The following is a 16,297-nucleotide window of genomic DNA, read 5'->3' on the forward strand; positions in this document are numbered from 1 at the left end:
TTCATGAGTCTAGCACAAACTTTTAAAAAGTTTGTGCTAGACTCCTGAAATTAATGAGATTTTGAAGGGCTTTAATTTTAAAATGCTGCATCAGAATGTGCTGGTTCTCCCTGAGTGACACCTTGAGGTGGTCTGCTATTAACCTATGAAATGATTTTGTAACTATGCAGAGTTTTTAAATCAACAAAGTGGTACTCTAAAAACCTCTCAGATGGTAGTAGCTGGTACTCAGTGTGGAGCACATGGGATGGGTGAGTTATTATCTTGTTGGCTGACCTTAGAACAGCCTGTTTTTAGATCCACTGCAAGGATGGAAGCTGGTTTACACCTATAATCTTCAGTCTGCATGGGTCGGAACAGTTTGGACTGCAGTTGCACAGGGGAGAGGTTACCAAACTGAGCTGTGATGACATGATATCTAATACGCTCTCAAAGGCCGCCTGATAAAAGACTACCGTAAACTTCTTCTGAACTCTTGAGTGGCAGCAAGAAGTGCAGACGTTGTTGTAGTACAACCCAGTGTCACGGAAATAGTCACGAAATCGATTGTTTTGATTCGTGTACATGGACGTTAATTTTACTTTTTTTTCCCGCTCAGCACAATTTTCAAACGAACGTTAAGTTTAGGCAAAAAAAAACCCACTTAAGGTTTAAGAAAAACATCATGGCTAGGCTTAAAATAACATGTACGCAACAAAATTAACTTAGGTTTCGGCAACAAAACCACTCAATGAGGTTTAAGGAAAACATAGTTTTCGGCAACTAAATAAACTTAAAGTTTAGGCTACAAAATCCCTGAGTTAGGTTTAGGAAAAACGTCACTTGGGGACCGCAGTCCAGCCTCCTAACTGTTTTTTTCTGCTGATGATACATCATTTTAACACATTTTGTGCCAACCAAATACTTAATGCGTTCTTGTGCTGACCATTTGACGTATTTCTGTGAGACCAGGTAGTCTGCTACAGAGAGACGATCCACATGCTCCAGGTCAGTGAGGTATTTGGAGCAGGCGGCAACCTCTGTTTCTGCCGAGTGAAGGTGATGCGGAAGTGCGTTAAAACTTGCATTCTCTCTAATGTCCATCAGGGGGCGACTCCTCTGGTTGTATAGAAGTCTATGAGAAAATGACTCTACTTCTCTCATTATTTATTACCTCAGTAAACATTGTAAACATGAGTTTATGGTCTCAATCTCTAGTTTCAAGTCTTCTTCAATACAGCATGATGTTCATTTAGTACATTATGGTCCATTTAGAGTCAAACAGACCATAAAGCAGGGGATGCTTTAGGGCGGGGCTACACGGTGATTGACAGGTCGCTGCCATCTCATATACAGCGTCTCTACGTCACCCCTCCTCAGTCCAAATATGGTCACTTCTGTTCATTGGTTGCGAAAAAAACAACATGGCAACAACACACCGTAATCCAAGATGGCGAGAGGCTTCATAACGGCAGTCCTCAAACCAAAGGGTGACGTCACGATGACTACGTCCACTTCTTATTTACAGTCTATGATTTGGAGGTGAGCCAGGAGATGATTTCATCGTGTGGTCAACATCAACACAACATGTTCCACATCTTTGTATTTCTAAATAATACTCGAAAATATAGCTTTCCTTCAGTTTTATTTTTCCTTTCCATGTTGTTAAAAGGAGACGAGGATGAAATCACGTCAAGATATTTTAGTAAATATGTCAAAGAGTTGAGATTGCATCAAATGTCACAATTAGTTATCAGTGTTTTATAAATGAAGACAAAATGTTCACCGTCCACAAAGAGAGAAATAAATCCTTTACAGAGCAGGAAAAAAACAGTTTCCTCTGGAGGACAGAAGATAAATGGTGTAGCATTTAAAGCAGCAGGTCACACAGCTAAATCATCAAACTCCCTCTGGAGCGCCTGTTCTTACTATCCTCCAGAAACATCAGGTTGCCTTGTTGTCACGTTGCTCGAGGAGAAAATCAGTTGCAAGAATCGTCTCCTGTCTGTTGGCTTTACCAAAAACCATCTTAAGCATTACAGTATAAAACAGGAGGACAGTTATTGTTACATTTTTGTTTGGGCTTTTCTTCAGTGATCGTCTTTGCTGAAACTGAAGTCGATGCTCCTCAATAGAAAAACAAAATAAGCTAGAACGATTTATTTTTTACCTTTGTTTCCTAGTAATTTACTAATGATAAATAATTACATTGGTACACTTATGATTCATTAATTTAGGTTAATTGCCGTGTAACCCAAAGTTTCCAAAACATTGATATTATTTTACTCGGGTTGAAGTAGAGCTTTCTTCAAAGAAAACTAAACTTTAGCTAAAAAAAACTGAAATAACAGAACTTTGTCTCTTTTTTTTTGGAAATGTAAATAATCAATTTTAGATAAACTTAACAAGGGGTTTTACAAATCTTCAGATTTGTTTTTTGGACAACAATGAAGCTATATTAAGTTTTGGCTGGTGCAACACGTGTTAGTAGCAAAAATTCATTGTCAGCGGAATTGATTGATAAAAATAAAAAGATAAAAGAACATTAGAGTTATCTTTTGAAAGAAGCATCCCTGTCCTCTCTCTGTGGAACGAACGGTAACACGAGCGCTGCAGAGACGGGGTTATGAGGGGCTGCAAGATTAAAGTGCTGTGACTCTGGGAGTTGGATGGGCTTTAAATAATGCATGCAGCGTCATCAGCTCTGTGTCATGTGGACGAGCCGGAGATGCAGAGACTCGGCTCAGCCTGAGAGGCCCCGAGGTGCTCCGTGACCTGCTGGCTCTCCGAGGCTTTGAGCAGTCAACGAGCAAAGATGAGGAACGGTTCACTTTCAGTCAGGTGGTATTTACTCCAGACACCAAATGACACATGGCGTCAAGATAATAGCTTTGTGAATGGCAAGTTGTATGTGTAAAATCAACTGAAGTAGGCTGTAAATAAGTACAGTACATTTTAATTAATTTTTTAATTACCGTGGTTTCGGTTCATACGATGGACTTCATGGTATTAAAGTGGCGTAATCGATCAGCAACATGCAGCAGTTTGTTTTTAGTCGTGCTAACTGGCGAGCTAACCGCTAACTCGCAAGCCAGACCTTTCAGTCCCGACCAAAGCTTCTCTCTATTTTCTTTCTGCGTTCGGCATTTTGTCCACCATTGCCGACCATTTTGTTCAATTAGACAGGGACGTGAGGTCAGGGGAGGCAGAGCCTCACCTGTCATCATGAAAAGTAAAAAACAGAATTTTTTACAATTTACTTTGTTTTTACTTGATTTTTTTTTTTTTTTACAGTTTTTTTACATACTACAAATATATAAATATTACAATACTTTCACCAGTGGGCCATATGCTCTATCACCATTGTGTTGCCTCATTCAGGGATAGAAAGTGACTAACTTCAATTTGCCACATTAAAGTACAATTTTGAATGCAAAACTTGTATTTGTAAACTAAAGATCCGCATATCGGACATATTTCCCTTTGCTGTCTGACATAAACACACCGTATCCCTCTCAGCTCTTCACAGCAGTTATTTGTGGTCTTTAAGTGTCAGGGCTGTTTACCTCACGAAGCCTTTATAAAAAACATCTTCAGAAGGTGGAGGAGCAGTCGCTCCAGCAGCAGCAGCTCACATCAACCTCTTTTCCTCCTCCCAACCGGCTCCAAGCTCCACCTGCAGAGCCGCCCCATCTAAAATTGATTACGGTGACATTTACTATTCATAGAAAAGGTTACTAGAGTAACCCTGTGCTGTGCTGCATGTTTGAGTGGAACATTATTCCCAAACAAATGAAGAGGCGCTCTTCACTGAACTGTGTACCGGAGCTGAATGACAAACTGGTTGTGTAATTATGATTAATATGCATATCTGCAGGTCCAGATCAGGGTTTTATTCCCCTCTCTGGAGAGGAAAGATAGAGGAGAAAAGTGTTACTGTAGGCTCAATGTAGTCGTGTTTTGAAGGAGCTTCGTGACTGAAGAATTTAAACCACTTAGTTTAAAAGTTAAATGTATTATAGTGCAACTTTACAATAATCTGATTGGCTGGCAGGTGTCAGCGATTTACCAGATTAACCGGCGTTCTTAATCAGTAATTTAAGAGGCGAGATTAACCTGCAGTAACCATAGCAACAGCACTCGTGTTTCCGTCCTGCGTTACCTGAACTCTCGGCGGTGAAACCGAACCGAACGTTTCGTTCTCCCTCTCAGCACAATCACGCGGGACAATTTTGAGGTCCTTGTACTTTACTTGAGTATTTCCGTCTTCCGCTACGTCTCCACTCATCTCAGATACTTTTTACTTCGCTACATTTATTCAACAGCTTTAGTTACTTTACAGATTCAGATTAATAATACAATATATAATCAACAAATAAACGATGATATTATAAGATACATATGAATTAAAATGATCCCCACCTTTACCAGCTGCAATGCTAAAGTGATGCACTCATGAAAAAAAATGTCATGATTATGAATATATGTCGTTAGATACCTTCTCATAATGTTTGAGTTTGAAATGCTGACAAGTGTCTCGTGTCTCCACACAGCTGCATGCTAGCCGAGCTGTGTGGACACGCTCCAGGTTTTCCGCTTGAAGTCGACCAGACAATTACAACAACAGCATGCTTTCAAGTTGGCAGATGAATGTTTACTTTGGCTTCCTGCTAAACATTTCCAGTGCTCGGCGGCCATGATGAGTCCAACGCTGGAGTTGTTTTTTTTCACACCGTGTGGGCGTCCGACTCGAGGGCCGAGAGGCTTCAGAGGAGACGGAGCTCCTCGCTGGCTGCCTTCAACCGTGAGAGCTCTTCATACAAATCAAACACGATGCATCTCGCTGCTCTTCAATGAACGTTCAAGTGTTTCGTGACATTCATGTTGTGTTTCATCAGTTCGGCCTTTCAATAAATCTGTACGCCATCAGTTCTATAGAGACGCAAAGTCCCGCCCATTTACAGTGTCCTCCATGAATATTATTTCATATAGTAGTCAACTGCCAAAGACAAATGTTTTGATGCTTTTTGAATTGACCATGAATTACACGTTTGTCAATTTTTTAAGTCAAGAAAGTCGCCGTTTGTCATAGATTTGTCTTCGTACCATTTCAATTTGTGTGAAACCAATCAGTGAACCACATCTCTCGTCACCAACACCAACATGGCCGTTAGCTCGGCTTGCTAGCTAGCTAGCTAACTTAGCTGTGTTCCACGCGCAACGGTAACGTTATCCAACCTGATGTGTTCTATCCAGCGACTTTTTATATTTTCAAAGTCTTATATATCAACAGTTTGACAAATCATATGTGTAATTCATGGCATGATTAAAACGGGATCAGAAACTTTTTAGTTTCTAGCAGTTAACTATATTTTTTAAATAAGAACCCATGGGGATCCACAACTTTTTTGTTGGTAAACATGATGGCAAATATTTGTTGGCGGAACGTAAGCAGAGGTAGAAATTTACTCACCATATATGGTATATAAAGAGTGGACGTAGTCGTCTTGACGTCACCCATTGGTTTTTGGACAGCCGTTTTGAAGTCTCCAGTTCGGCGTTTTGGCTGTCGCCATCTTGGATTATTCACCGGTGACAGAAGTTACCATTTTTGGACTGAGGAGGAGTGACGTAGAGACGCCGTATACGGCTCTAGTAGTCTGCTTTATGGTCTGTTTGACTCTAAATGGACCATAATGTACTAAATGAACATCATGCTGTATTGAAGAAGACTTGAAACTAGAGATTGAGACCATAAACTCATGTTTACAATGTTTACTGAGGTAATAAATCAAGAGAGAAGTAGAGAGAAGTAGACTTTTGCTATGTTAATAGTTTAGCCTCTGCTAACCGCAGCCAAAGGTTCACAGCAGCAGCTACGGTTAGCAGAAAGCTACATTATTAGCATCCCTGTTCAGCTCAATAAAAGGTCATTATTCTTTAACAACATATCACTTTATCTTGTTATGTCACTGAACTTTTCAAAGAATCTGCCCCAAGCAGATCAATACTTGGTATGAGGACAGATTTATCTAATTTAACCAAAACAAAAACTCAATATTTTACTAGTTTTTATAACAAGAAAAATATGTCTTCGAAATGAGAAGCTTTTCAAGTTTCAATTGAAATATTTATTTGTCATGGTGGCAAAATATCCTGAAGTCCTCAATAAACTAAATGTTTAAACTTTATTATAAACAAACAGTAAATGAAATGATGCGTCACTTTTCAGTGTCAGCTGTTTAAATAAATGTTTTCTGTATTGTAGTTCATGTTGACTGCGTCTTGTTTTGTCTTCGATAGGTTTGACCTTACAGCCAAAGTAAAAACCTTGTTATCCGGTCTTGGCGAGCTGATGGAGGACGGCGCCAGGCTGCAGACGGAGGGCGGCTGTGCGTTACCTCGGAATATCACGGACACATTTGAAAGACCCGTTTGAAGCCAGCAGGAGTGGGAGATGAAAGTCCTGGCACAGCACACTTTGACATCATCAAAACACAACTCCCTCACAACACTCAGCGGCTCTAATGGCCGTGTTAAAAGGTACTTTTAAATACACCGATTTACAAGTGGCCTCTGGCATGGTCCGTGTGGTCTTTGTTCTGAACTGAACATGAATGAATCCTTCAGCAGACACATGAGATACAAAATAATGGTTATTTATGGGAGATTGAGTTGTTTCATCTCCAGGGAAAATGTTGAGCAAAGGAAAAAACACAATATTGATTTAGTTTAATTTCAGTCAGATATTTGAGAAGGGAAGGAAAAGGGAATGAAACAAGCAAGGAAGAAAGGAAAAATGGAGGAATGAAGTAAGGAAAGAAGGGGGGAAGGAAGGGTAACAAAACTAGGAAGAAAACGGTAAAAGGGAAGAAAATAAGAAAGGAAGCAAGGAGGGAGAGAAGGGAGGAAGGAAGAGGAACAAAACCAGGAAGAAAAAGGTAAAAGAGTAGAAAAGGAAACAGAGGAGGAAGGAGAACAAAACAAGGAAGGAAAATGGGGAAAAATTAAGAAAGGAAAGAATCAAAGAAAAAATAGGGAACGCAGAAAAAAGGGCATGATTAGCATAAAATAAATTGTTAAACCAGTGTCGCAAGCTAGCTAACTAGCCAGCTGTCCACTAGTTAGCTAGCTTGCTAACTCCACCGTGCTTTGCTGCTACACTGGTTACAGAAAATAAATGAACAAAGTTGTCCCTCATCATTGTCCCTCAATGTGCTTCCCTGCGCTGTGACCAGAGTTAGCATTAATAGCATTAAGTTGTTCAATTTTACTCACGAACTCTGGCTTTCTAAGCTTCGTAACGTTACTACTCCACGGCTCGTTTTAGTCTTTCGGAGAGAACTAACTAAACATGAATTCAGACTTTCACAAACTGGCATTATTACGTAGTTATTTCGGCTTCCTTTTTATCCGTTAATTGCAATTAAATCACAGCAAAACTGTTTATTTTGGGATCATACAGCAGCTGTAGTAAACCAGCCGACGTGTGGCTTACTAGATAACAGTGAATACAGCTCGGTGAAATTAGTGTGAACACACTTGAATATCTGGACCAAAGTGCACCAACATGTAATATATATGAACTTGTGATTTAGCTCAAACGCTGGTATCTGTTGATGTTCAAGTGCAGTATCAGTGAAAATCTGCGAATGTTAAAAGCTTCCACCTTAAGAAAAAAGCTGTCCTTAACAGGAGAGATGAGTCTTCCCTTCCTCTGAAAAACAGCTTGTGACATTTGAGAGATAATTGACACTGCAACCCTCCCCCCTCCCCCCCACTCGCTCCCCGCAGCCCTTCATTTTCCCAGGAGTGACCCCGCTTGCTCCGACGAAGTGCTCTTCACAAGGTTGTCATCCGAAAAAGGTCAGATCCAGAGAGAGCGAACGAGGCATGAAATAAATAAGATGGGAGATCCCCGCCATCCATCTCGCTGTCTGGATCAAGACACCGAGCTGCCCTTTAACAGTGTATCAGCCTCAACGCGCTAACAAAGTGGACGTGGGAGTGCCGCGCATGTCGCCCGTTGGTCTGAAGCCTGTTTATGTGAGACAGACAGGAGGAAGAGACACTGAGACATGAAGCCTTGGAACTACAAACACTCACTTAAAATGTTTAACTGCAACTTCTTGCTTATATTTTAATTGTATCAGTAGTTAAAGTTTAAAGTTATTGCATTATCAATATCTATCGTCTGTCCTCCGGTCTTCCTCCTTCTGTCCTCTATCTTCTGTCATCTATCATCTGTCCTCTATCATCTGTCCTTCTGTCTTCCTCCTGTCCTCTATCTTCTGTCCTCCTGTCATGTATCATCTGTCCTTCTGTCTTCCTCCTCCTGTCCTCTATTGTCTCTCCTCTCTACTCCTGTCCTGTGCATCACAATTTCACCTAAAAACGAAGGTGATGTATGTAAATTTGCCAAAACACCGAAATATTCAGTGAACACTGAAATAAAACAGCCGTTGTGGGTCGATAACATCTCATGCTTCAAACGTGGTTTAATCAGATGCGATTTTTTGAGACATTCTGAATAGTCTTTTCAAGACAAATATAAACAATATTCCCATTCCTCTATAAAAAGCTCCAGCCATAATCTGCCAAGTGAAAAGTGTTGAGAACACGAATAACATCTGCTGCAATGTGTCCATGTTTGACTTGTGAATAAAACTCCCACAAAGCCACACCATTAAAAAAAAATGCTTCCTGTTCTTTAGCCGTGGCGAGACATGCAGCAGAGGGTACGGCAGATGTTGGGTTTACTTTTCCTTGAATAATTACAGTGAGGAAAAGAAACATAAATCAGAAACTAAAACAGGAACAGAGTTTGGATTCATGGAGCAGCCTCCAGCTCAGAGAACAAACAGCCGAGCTTAACTCACAGAGCGTCTTTGTTTCCCATGAAGTACTACGATTAATATTCTGATGTCCAGTTAGTGCTACTTTGTTTTTATCAATTAATTAATTTGGTGATGTTTTTATCCTTACAGTGCAGAGCAGTAGAGGTCCCCAGTAACTAAGTACATTTACTCAAGTACTGTACTTTATAATTTTACTGCATTTCGGCGGGCCATATTGTACTTTTTACTTCACTCCAATTAAAAGGCAAAGTGTGTCGCATTAAAGGGGATCTATTGGCAGAAATATAATATTCATAAACTATGTTTTCATTGGTGTATAATCACCTGAAAGTAAGAGTTGTGTTTCTCGTTAGCTTAGAATGAGCCCTTCATATCTACATAGGGAGCTCGGGAGGCGGAGTCCGCCATGTTGCGCTGCCTTGTTTCTACAGTAAATGAAAACGGACAAACTTAACACTGACTGTAGAGAGAGGTTTTCACCACCCAGGCGGCAACCTCCAGTTCTGCCCAGTGAAGCCGATGCGGAAGCGTCTTAAAACTTGCATTCTCTCTAATGTCCATCAGGGGGCGACTCCTCTGGTTGTATAGAAGTCTATGAGAAAATTACTCTACTTCTCTCTTGATTTATTACCTCAGTAAACATTGTAAACATGAGTTTATGGTCTCAATCTCTAGTTTCAAGTCTTCTTCAATACAGCATGATGTTCATTTAGTACATTATGGTCCATTTAGAGTCAAACAGACCATAAAGCAGGGGATGCTTTGGGGCGGGGCTTACTGTGATTGACAGGCTGCATTGGTTGCGAAAAAATGACAACGGCAAAATCGCCAAACTCGAAGCTTCAAAACGTCAGTCCACAAACCAATGTAATGTGCAACCTCACCACTAGATGTCCCTAAATCCTGCACACTGTCCCTTTAAGAAAAAGTAATTTTAATCTCACTTCGACTTCAAGACTTGATCAGCCGATGTATCAGGGCTCTTTTACTACAACTTAGTTTTTCTTTCCCCTCGTGATCCAGAGTCCTTTAATTTAAAGATTTTGTTGAGCTATATATATAAAGGTGTTGGATGCAGATGTGTCTCAGCTTCAATAAAGAAGCAGCAGCTGCTCTCACTTTCAGTACGCTGGTCCTGAGAGCTGAATGCACGGCGACTTGAGAGAGTGCAAAGTGGCACTGTCGACAACAAACAGTGATGAACATGCCGGGTGCGTTCCAATATTCACACTACCATATTATTTAGTGTGCCAGAAAAAGATTTAGAATATCCGAATACATAGAATGTCACATGGACTATGCCCAAAATACCAGGATGTCCTCCTGCATCTGGTCACATTTTGCAGTAGGCATTGTACACACATTTTGAATTTCGGACGAAGAAAATGCAATTTGGACAAGTGTGCATCACTTTTTATTGTCCCCTGGAAACAGTTTCCGTTGTCATCTGTGCTTTTTGCATGTGTAGTGAAATAGGTGCAGATGTTTTGTTAATTTGCAGTGCGTTAAGCCCTCTGGGCCACCGTACTTGAAGCACTATAGTCATTACATTTTTTCACTTATAGGAGACAACGAATCTCAACCAATCACAGCGGACCTCCCCTTTCCTTTTGACCGACAAAAACCACAGGTACAATTAAATCAAAGAGCTTTTTAAGAATTTTGAAAATGTTTATTACTTGTGCAATAATTTAGGCTTCCAGTACTTTAAAAAATATCATGTCATGTGACAAACGACACACGTCTAAAATATACTGGCTATTGTTTTTTACTTTAGTAACAAAATGGACTGCCTTTAAATGAACATATTGCTCCAATAAGTAAAACAGAACACCATCACATTCCCTTGAACACCAAAGACAACACATCAAAATATATTAAAGAATGTGTCGTAATAACATCGAATAAAGTGATGAAGGCTTTCTTACTCAAATACTGTTCTTTAAAACACCGTAGCTATTATTACAAAGTGAAAAGTGAGACCAAGCATCACCAAAACTACAGCAGTCAGCACTTAACATACAGTGACGTCATTTACATCTAGAGTTAATGTAAAAACTGTGCACAAAGTACAGCAGCTACCATTAGTAGTAGTAGTAGTAGTAGTAGTAGTAGTAGTTGTAGTAATATGGCACACAAGAGCTAAACAGCATTTAGAAACATCTGTCCAGATCAGATGATATATCGTGAGCATCTGGACGGCGACGGCTTGGAGCCAGAGAGTGAACATTTAATTCATCAAATTTAAAATATCAAAATCACAAAGCTGTAAATGTAAGAACAGTCATATTAGATGGGGGGAAGAAAAACAAATTTAATCTGGAGATTAAGTGTTTGAATTCTGACATCGAAAACACGTCTTCTGCCAAAAGTTAAAGTGTATTTTGTTCATTTTCAGGCAGCTTCTCGTGAAAAGAAAATAGCCAAAAGGCAAACTGGATAAGGTTCAAGATGATCTTTATAAGCTGTCAGAACAACCTCCGTCATCATCATTAGAAGAAGAAAAAGAGGAAGAGGAAGCCTACACAAAAACAAAAACTCTCCATCACGACTCTGGCTCCAAGCCCCCCGCGAGCTGGGGTTTGGGAATCTGTTTTTCTACCCTCTCTAGTCTCTGTGATCTTTTTTACCAACGCAACGTGCTCTTCTATCAGACTCTTTTTCATTCATCCAAGTCTGAACACACTCACAGTAACTGTGGATTACGCAGGAGGGTAGTTTATTCAGTTGGAGTCCTGCATCTCCGCCGCTGAAGCCTCTTCGTCCACGCCGACGTTCGACTGGTCCTCATCTAGGAATGAAAAAAACAAACAAACTCGATCACTCACCAATCCTTCAACGGGATATAACACAGAGTTTGAACCATTCTCCAGGTCTAAGTTCAGGTCCTTTAACAGGACTACAGTACTCTGCACATTCATCGACACAAAGACAAGACATGCTAGCAGCCATTTTCGGACGAATGGCCACTATATAGCTATAAATCTGAATATGACAATATACCAAATTTAGGTCGTGTAAACGTCATATTTCGTTTAGATATTCCGAATTAGGTCTAATTCCGAATGGAGAATTCTTTGATTAAGACATAGGATGTGCTGATCTTAGTCTGGTTTTAGGAACATTCTTTGGACGTCTGTACAGTTCATTCAGAATATGCATCTCAATCTGGGTTTTGATGGCAGAATGTGACACACGGCCTCTTCCCTGTTTCCAGCTCTGTGCGTTGAACATTAAACCAGCTAGCTAACACTAAGATTCATGCCTAAAAGAAAATGTCTTGTCGGAAGGAGAAACACACCTATTTTTAAACATTATGAAAGACTTGGGTAAAAACAGGTTTTTGGATAAGAACAAATATCTCAACATCGATCTTTTCAGGAAGGTGGTAAAAGGAATAAAAGAGGGAGCGTGTTCTCTCACAGTCCACCACCGGTAACATTAATCAGATGTTAATCAATGTTTTGCAGGTGTAAAGATAAGATGGTGAACATGCGTGCCATGCTCTTAGATTAGCATGGTAACATTAGTAAAGCTAAAGCTGATGGGAAGTTCATTAGTTTTGCAGGTATTTGGTGATAGACCAAAATATTTGACAAATTACAATTTCGACCTCATGATCGATGTAAAAAAGTCAGATGATCACGTTATTATCAGATGATCGAGTTATCACACTTCATCCTCTGGGGAACACGAATGTCTACTAAACTTCATAGTAGTTTACTGAAAACAAGAAATGTCAACCTCATAGTGGCGCTACAGGAAGAGTCAGCAGATCACCACAGTCAGTGGGATTCCTCCTCTGGGGAACATGAATTAGATGGATTTGGATTAGAAATAAATTGAATGTACGAATTCTGCTGAAAATGACGATTGCAAACGACGACAACAACACATTTCACGAATGAATGTTTCTTGCAAAATGTTGATATAGTCTTGCAACCCTCCAGCATGCTCTTGCAAAATATGGAGTGTGTTTTGGTTTGTTATGTAAAAATCCATAGGAGGGAAAATTATCTCGCAAATCATGTTGCAAATCACAGGCCCCATATCTTTAATTAGATAAGATTAGATAAATAGATTTAAAAAAACAAAATGAAAACTGTCTAGCGAGAATTTCCTCTTCAAAATAAACACAAATGTCTGAACTCAAGTGGACTAATAGTCTCTAACAGCTTTGTTGGCCACAAATACCAACTTTTTTACATCAAATGGGGTGAGTTCTGCTGTTCAGCTGCATTTCACAACGTCAAGTGGTTCTCAAGAGTCAGATGCAGATCCACACTGGACAAATGAGCTGAGGTGAAAATGTGTTCGCTCTAATGATTCAGCCGAAGTGGAGAACTGCATTTATCCTGAATTGAAAGACTCCAGCAGAGTCCTGTTTGGGAGACAAATGATCAGACCGCCTAGATATAACAATTCATTTTTCAACTCGGTGATGCACATCATCAGATTTCTGTGCCACGGTACATCACTGTACTTGTGTCGTTTGGTTCAGGTGAGAATGACAGCAAAGTGAGTCATTAAAGGAACTACAGGAAGTCTTTACAGGAAATAACCTTTTATGGGATTAAAGAGACGGATGTTAATTTATGAAGGCCAGCAGCTCCTCATGTTTGGAGAAACACTCAAAGGACAGCTGTTTGTATGACGGGGTGAACACAGCCGGTGGTGGAAATGAACTAAATATGTTAACTAAGTGCTGAGATTTAGTATAATTATCAGGGTACTTCAGTATATAGTATACTTTATACTCCACTACATTTATTTGACCGCTGGAGTTACTAGTTACTTTGCAGATTATGATCTTAAATGAAAGAAATAAATAACATATCATAAGCTTATGAATTAAAATACATTGTTAGACATTAAACCAGTGGTTCCAAATCTTTTTGACTTGAAATCTCTTTAAAAATCAAGTGTCCAGTTGAGGCCCCTCTCCACGTTTCACCTGCATTCTCTCTACTGTCCACCAGGGGGCGATTCCTCTGGTTGTATAGAAGTCTATGAGAAAATGACTCTACTTCTCTCTTGATTTATTACCTCAGTAAACATTGTAAACATGAGTTTATGGTAGGATCAGTGTAGATCTCCCTAAATGCTACACATTGGACCTTTAAGTAAAGGATCAGAGTACTTCTTCTGCTTTTGACTTGAGTTTATAAATCCGTTGTCCCTTTGAATCTAAATGAGCCAAATTACAAAAATGAAACCAGGTCAGCGTTCCCACTTTGGCCTCACACACCAAAAGGAAAACAAACCCTCAGTGACCTCACGCTCCTCCTCACCTGCAGTTTGTTCGTCCGCACTCGGCCTCTCGGTCCTGGCGTCCGGAGAGCTTGGCTCGTCCGGCGGCCAGCGGAGCTCGCCGCTCTCCACCTCGGCTCCGTCCATCGGCTCGACCACGATGGAGGGAAGCCTCTTGGACAGCTTTGGATACCTTTCATGGGTATCTGGGAAGATCTGTTTCACACTCATGTAAGGTTCAACTGAAGGGGGTTACAATATTTGAGGAATCTCTCACAGCACATGTGAAAGAACAACAATGCGGTAAAAACCGGATTAGGAAAACTGTGTATGTCAGATGAAAGATTAACTGCTGGACTTCTCCGACTTTGATCTCTTTGAACTTGACATGTGCATCGGCAGGTGATGTTATCTTTCATTTTTTCTAATTAGATTTGTATCTAAAATCATCGTTGGTAAAACAAGGATGTATAAAGCTGAGACTTTGTATAAAGAAGCTAAAAGCTAAAGCCTCTTTAACACATGCTCTATAACTCTGAACTTGTCTTGACATGAGGAGCTGTATGTGAGACCTGAATCTAAAAAAACAACCAAATTAAGCCTAAATGTTCTGACCTGCAAACCACCAAATCAGTGCTAACATATTTTCTTAGTCCACTTCATTGTAGTTTTCTTGAGCTGTTTTCACCAAAGGAAGTCAATACACCGGCATCATAAAATAAAGCATGAGTGAGTGACGACTTTCGTCAGGTCAACCCACATTTTACTCTTGCTCATCGCTCCTGTGACTCACCACTGTATCTTTTCTTCTCCAATCAAACCAGGACTGGTTAGAAATCATTTAAACACAAACACACACACACATCTGGAAGGATACTGCGGCCTGATCTGCTCCAGCTCCACCCCCGCTGAAGTCCTCCGCGCTGGGCTCCAGAGAGTTCATCACCTCGGTCATCCTGGAGAGAAACACATGCTGATGATCGACAATCAATAAACTGACTGTGGTGTGTGAGCTGTCTGACACTGCAGGATATCATTCCTCAATGCTTTCTGATTACGGACCAATATCCCGATTAAACTACCAAGAACTACAACTACCTCTAGATATTTCCTATACATCTTGTCTGACCACAGAAGTGGACGTGGTCATCGTGACAGTAAGAAGCCTCGAGTTCGACGATTGCGCCGTCGCCATCTTTGCTTTTTTTGCAACCGATGAACATTGTTATCATATTTGAAATGCGGAAGAGTGACGTCGAAGCGCTGTATACGTCTCTGGTAGCGGCAGTGAGCTGTCAATCACTGTGTAGCCCCGCCCTAAAGCATCCCCTGCTTTATGGTCTGTGTGACTCTAAATGGACCATAATGTACTAAATGAACATCATGCTGTATTGAAGAAGACTTGAAACTAGAGATTGAGACCATAAACTCATGTTCACAATGTTTACTGAGGTAATAAATCAAGAGAGAAGTAGAGTCATTTTCTCATAGACTTCTATACAACCAGAGGAGTCGCCCCCTGGTGGACACTAGAGAGATTGCAGGTTGCACCCTGGTAGGTTCATCCCAAAGAGAAACCACTTAAAAATGTAAGTTTAAGCAGCTTTAACTGATGTTTTTGACTCACCAGAGGAGACACACTTTACCTCCGCCTTATCCATAATCACCTACTTTAAACCGCTATTAAAAAATCCATATTTCCAGCAGCCAACACCAGTCTTCTGCTCGCCAGACTTTTTCTTTTTTTATGTGTGACAAGTTATCAGAAACACCACTTTCCATACAATCACACCGGCAGTTGCTGTTGCCATGGGGACGATGCGATGGAGAGTGCATGCCTCTGATTGTCTGAGTAGTTCACTTTGCCAGAGCGCACAAGCGAGACTTCTCTGTGAAACCTGGAGTTGCTTTCTTGCCCCTTCATCGTGCAGCTGAGACAATGCAGCCTTTATCCCTCACCAGAGGCTCGTGTTGCTCCTCTCGCTCCGGCCGGCCTCGTGAAGGAAGCAACTGGAGACAGAGGCCCGGTGGAGCTCCAACACCTGATTCCGGTCTGATCTCTGAAGAAGAAGTTGCTTTTTCCATTGAAGCGTAACAGACGTTAAACGTTGATGCCAGGCGTGACGCTTCTGTCATGCTTTTCTCTCTCTCCCTCTCTCCCTCTCTCCCTCTCTCTCTCTCTCTCTCTCTCTCTCTCTCTCTCCCCCCCC

General features: G+C 40.7%; 1 protein-coding gene across 1 annotated transcript in view; it reads right to left on the bottom strand.

Moving 5' to 3' along the window:
- Positions 1-10,487: 10,487 nt before the first annotated feature.
- LOC116397606 (protein LBH) overlaps positions 10,488-16,297 on the bottom strand; it is an 8,829-nt gene continuing 3,019 nt past the window's right edge. The window contains exons 2-4 of the mRNA XM_031873189.1: positions 14,965-15,043; positions 14,129-14,303; positions 10,488-11,628 (exon numbers count right to left, since the gene is read on the bottom strand). Of these exons, the coding sequence (XP_031729049.1) occupies positions 11,561-11,628; positions 14,129-14,303; positions 14,965-15,042 (321 nt within the window). The 5' untranslated portion in view covers position 15,043 and the 3' untranslated portion in view covers positions 10,488-11,560. The remainder of the gene's footprint in view (positions 11,629-14,128; positions 14,304-14,964; positions 15,044-16,297) is intronic.

The sequence above is a fragment of the Anarrhichthys ocellatus genome, unplaced genomic scaffold (genome assembly GCF_004355925.1).
Source record: "Anarrhichthys ocellatus isolate YVR2014 unplaced genomic scaffold, GSC_Weel_1.0 scaffold69, whole genome shotgun sequence".
NCBI classification, from domain to species: domain Eukaryota; kingdom Metazoa; phylum Chordata; class Actinopteri; order Perciformes; family Anarhichadidae; genus Anarrhichthys; species Anarrhichthys ocellatus.